Source organism: Morus notabilis, unplaced genomic scaffold (assembly GCF_000414095.1).
Source record: "Morus notabilis unplaced genomic scaffold, ASM41409v2 Scaffold1771, whole genome shotgun sequence".
Taxonomy (NCBI): domain Eukaryota; kingdom Viridiplantae; phylum Streptophyta; class Magnoliopsida; order Rosales; family Moraceae; genus Morus; species Morus notabilis.
In genome coordinates, this window is record NW_010359388.1 from 1 (window position 1) to 3,888 (window position 3,888).

Here is a 3,888-nt window from a genome sequence, read left to right on the forward strand (position 1 = left end):
TGACTTCACTTTTTTTATTCATTTACTAATATATATATATATATATTTACGTTACTCATAGTTTTCTATTCATATATAATATGAGAAAATTATTAAAATTAACTTTAGGGAGTATAAGTCTAGATTTTTACGTTTTATTCTTAATTTATATTCTTTTGATTAATATTATTATTTGACTAAAAAATAAAAATAAAAACTAAAAATTTAGATTCATATATTTTTAGGAGTATTGGTCTCTTTTTTCATATATATATATATATATAATAAAAACAAAATTTGTTTAGCTTTTTTTTAAGCTTCATTTTTCTCTGGTTATGTTTTTAAAAAATCGTGTAAATGCTTTTTCTAAAATAGTATGGAGATTAGTTCCTTTTTTACAAGATTAGTCTATCTTTATGAGAATTTTGTAAGTCTCTTTTTAAGAGTTTTAAAAGATATTTGAAAATATTTCTAAAATTGTTGCAATTATCTTTTAACTAGATCGTGAGTGGGTCAGTTACATAATAAAATTTCGAAGCAAAGGAAAACCTTTTATTGGAGCAATTACAAGATTAGTTTTGAATTTTTTATTTTTCATAGTTCAATTTCGCTCAAGAATATCATTTTATTTTTACACTCATTCAAAATTATTTTTATCCTCAAGTTATGTGATCGCATCATCTTCAAGAATGTTTGGTCTACGTTGGTTTAAATCTCCATTTGTGGAGTCTAATGCGTTAGCAATCATCCAAGTTATGAAAAAATTTTCTTTTTTTATAATGAGTTGAGATTGTTATTGTAGAGGGTAAAATCTATAATTAGAGAAATCAATGGTCAATGACCGAGTTAGGAGTCATCGATTGGTGAAATTAATTCACTGTGAGAATGAAGACGTTAGTAAATGTGAAAGTAAATAAAAATAGTAAAAGACACAAGGAATTATAGTGGTTAGTGGTTTCACTATGATTGTTGGAAAGCGTTACAATGAATCGTTCTGAGGTGAATGGGATGAAAGAGAGGAATGCATGCTGAAAAATACAATAAATAATAGAGAAATATGTTGTAAGTGAGCGTGAGAGCTTTTGTGTGCTGTCGAAGCATGCCGAACTATGTCCAAATGCCTTGTATTAATAGTTGACGACACTCTACGAATTGTTTCCTGATTCTCTGCGTAATATGACCTTCAATTCGTGATATTCCTTTCCTTCTTAGACGCTGCATGACTTTGTTTAACTGGTTTCGTTCATAATCAACCGGTCAATCATAGTTTTTTGCCTATTTTGAGTTGATCCGGCCTTTTTGTTGCATGATTGCTGAAAAATATAGTTTTCTTATATGGAAGACAATCAATGTCGTCCAATGAGAGAGTATCTTATGGCCAAAATCGATTGTTGACCTTTTTCCTCATTAATTATTCTAGCTGGAGCAGTTGATTTCTTTTATTTTCTGGTTTATTATGTTGCCAAATCCCATATAAGAAATGTCTTGAGGATATTTTCTCGTGACTTGATACCTAAGGCTATTCGTCGACTCGTATGATCGACTAGTGGAGTTGATCAGTCGACCAATCGATTCTACCTGTTCGGGGAATTGCGGTATCTCGTTTAGTAACCTTTCACAGCTTGAATTGTCACGTGTACAGTGAGAGATAATGTACGAAATTTGACCTCAATAGTTATCGTAGATGTATCTAACTTATTATTATTATTTTTTTCTAGGAGATAAGATATGCCATGTTTATAACGTAGGCGCATATTCATTGAGAAAGCAGCAGAAGTGGAGGAAGTGGGAACCGGGAAGGATTTATTTGATAATCTTTCTCAGCATCGTTGACCCCAATAAACTTTGACCACAGATGGTTCTTGACCGAGCGTGCAAGCACGCGCTCCGACTCGCGTGGACAAAGTCTGGTTGGAGAATATTGAAAAAAAAAAAAAACTCAAACTAATAGGAGAGAGAGAGAGGGGTCTTCAGGAGCCCTCTTCTTCAGTCACTGAGAGGCTGCAGTTTCTCCTTGTTTGTACGCTAAAATTTACACTTCCCAAGAGACAATCTCTGATCATTTCTCATTTCTTAACTACAGATTTTGCTCCTAATCTCATTCCCAAATCTTCTGCTCAAAAACCACAATTAAACACACACACACACTCTCTCTCTCTCTCTCTCTCTCTCTCTCTCTAAACACACTCATCTCATTCTCCATTCTTCTCTGAAACAAAAGCGATGGAAAACGACCTGTACGGCCTCGGCTCAGCTCCGGCGACTGTTTCGGCCGAGTACATGGGCTTCGAGGTGTTCGACGACGATCGGGTGCAAATGGCGTTCGGATCCGACCCGATTTTCCCGGCCTCCTCTTCTGCGGTGTCGGACGCCGCTTCCATGGCGGCGGCTGAAGCTCAGAGAGGCAGCGGAGGAGGAGGATTCGCCGACGAATTCTCCGGTGGAGTGAGAGAGAAGATCGCCTCTCATCCTCTCTACCCCAAGCTTTTAGAAGCTTACATCGAGTGCCGAAAGGTCGAATTCTGCTTTTTTTTTTCTCCCGTAAAATACGCCGATCTTTGATCCGCGTTTGTTGTCCGAGAAAAAACTTGATAGATTTACGCGACAAAAAGAATAGGAAAATGGTATTTTGTTTTCTCCTTCTTGTGATTGTAAAATATGAAAGCGTACGAAGCAGGAGTAATCAAGGCTATATATACATATGTATATATATGCTATACAAAAGGCCGACTTCGGATAATGCTAAAAAGAAACAGTACTACTCGTGAACTTTCCTTTTCCTTCAGATTTTCTCAGCAGCCAAACACACTCTTGTAGCAGTGCAGTTACAGTAGTTTCCATATGTTCTTTTTTTTTTTTTTTTTTTTTTTCTAAAAAAAGGAAAAAAAAATAGAAAATAAATGACTTCCCCGTTTTCTGCGAGCAAGAACTTATTTCGTGACTTGTAACGGTTTTCAGTTATTTGCGTAACGTCAATCTGTTAATGAAGTTTTTACTTTTTTATTTTGTTTTTTTTTTTTGAAAGTGTTTGTGTTTGGTTGATCAGGTCGGAGCGCCACCGGAGATAGCAAGCGAGTTGGAAGAAATCCGGCAAGAAAGCGATCAGCTGATCAGCAGAAGAACCGCCGTTTCAACTCGCGATTTTGGTTCCGATCCCGAGCTCGACGACTTCATGGTCTTCTCTCAAACCCGAAACCCTAGCTGATTAGCTCTTGTTGATTATATATATATATATGTATATATATATATACACACACACAGACACATAAACATATATGTATATATATAATTTCCTTTTTAAGTACTTAATTAAGGTTTTGGTTGTTTTCTAATAATATAAATTAGGAAACTTACTGCGGTATATTGGTGAAGTACAAATCGGATCTCTCAAGGCCGTTCGATGAGGCAACGACATTCTTGAACGAGATGCAATCACAGCTCAACTCTCTCTGCAATAATCCCACTACCACTGCGTCAACAAGCTACGTTTCTGGTCTCTGATCTCTCTCTCTCTCTCTTTCTCTCTCTCTCTCTCTCTCACTAAATCTTCAAGCTGTTAATGTTCTTGTTTAGTTGCTTTTTATGATTATTAATCTTTTTTGCTTTCCCAGTTTGGCTGTTCTTGTGTTAGTACATAATATAATAATAAATAAATAAAAGCCCAAATGAGATATAGCGAGCGCGAAACCCATCAAATCGATCAGATCACATGAAGCACAGTGGCTGTTCTAGTTCCTAGACTAATTACTTATTCTTACCTTTTTTTTTTAATTAAAAAAAATAGGTTTCTGATGGGCATCAAAGAATAATTAACAAATGTATATTACTTGTTCTTGATTAGAAACAAAAGGCCTGTTTCAGTGAGTAAGGGCAATACAAACAATCATTTATAAAACCTAACGACAAAAC

General features: G+C 35.4%; 1 protein-coding gene across 1 annotated transcript; it reads left to right on the forward strand.

Annotated features, from left to right (window-relative positions):
• The first annotated feature begins 1,970 nt into the window (after nt 1-1,970).
• LOC21384306 (homeobox protein knotted-1-like 6) lies at nt 1,971-3,526 on the forward strand. The gene is made up of 3 exons (XM_010094259.2): nt 1,971-2,493; nt 3,026-3,154; nt 3,325-3,526. Exons 1-3 carry the CDS (start codon nt 2,203-2,205, stop codon nt 3,478-3,480), a joined length of 576 nt encoding a protein of 191 aa, XP_010092561.2. The 5' UTR covers nt 1,971-2,202; the 3' UTR covers nt 3,481-3,526.
• The last annotated feature ends 362 nt before the right edge of the window (nt 3,527-3,888 follow it).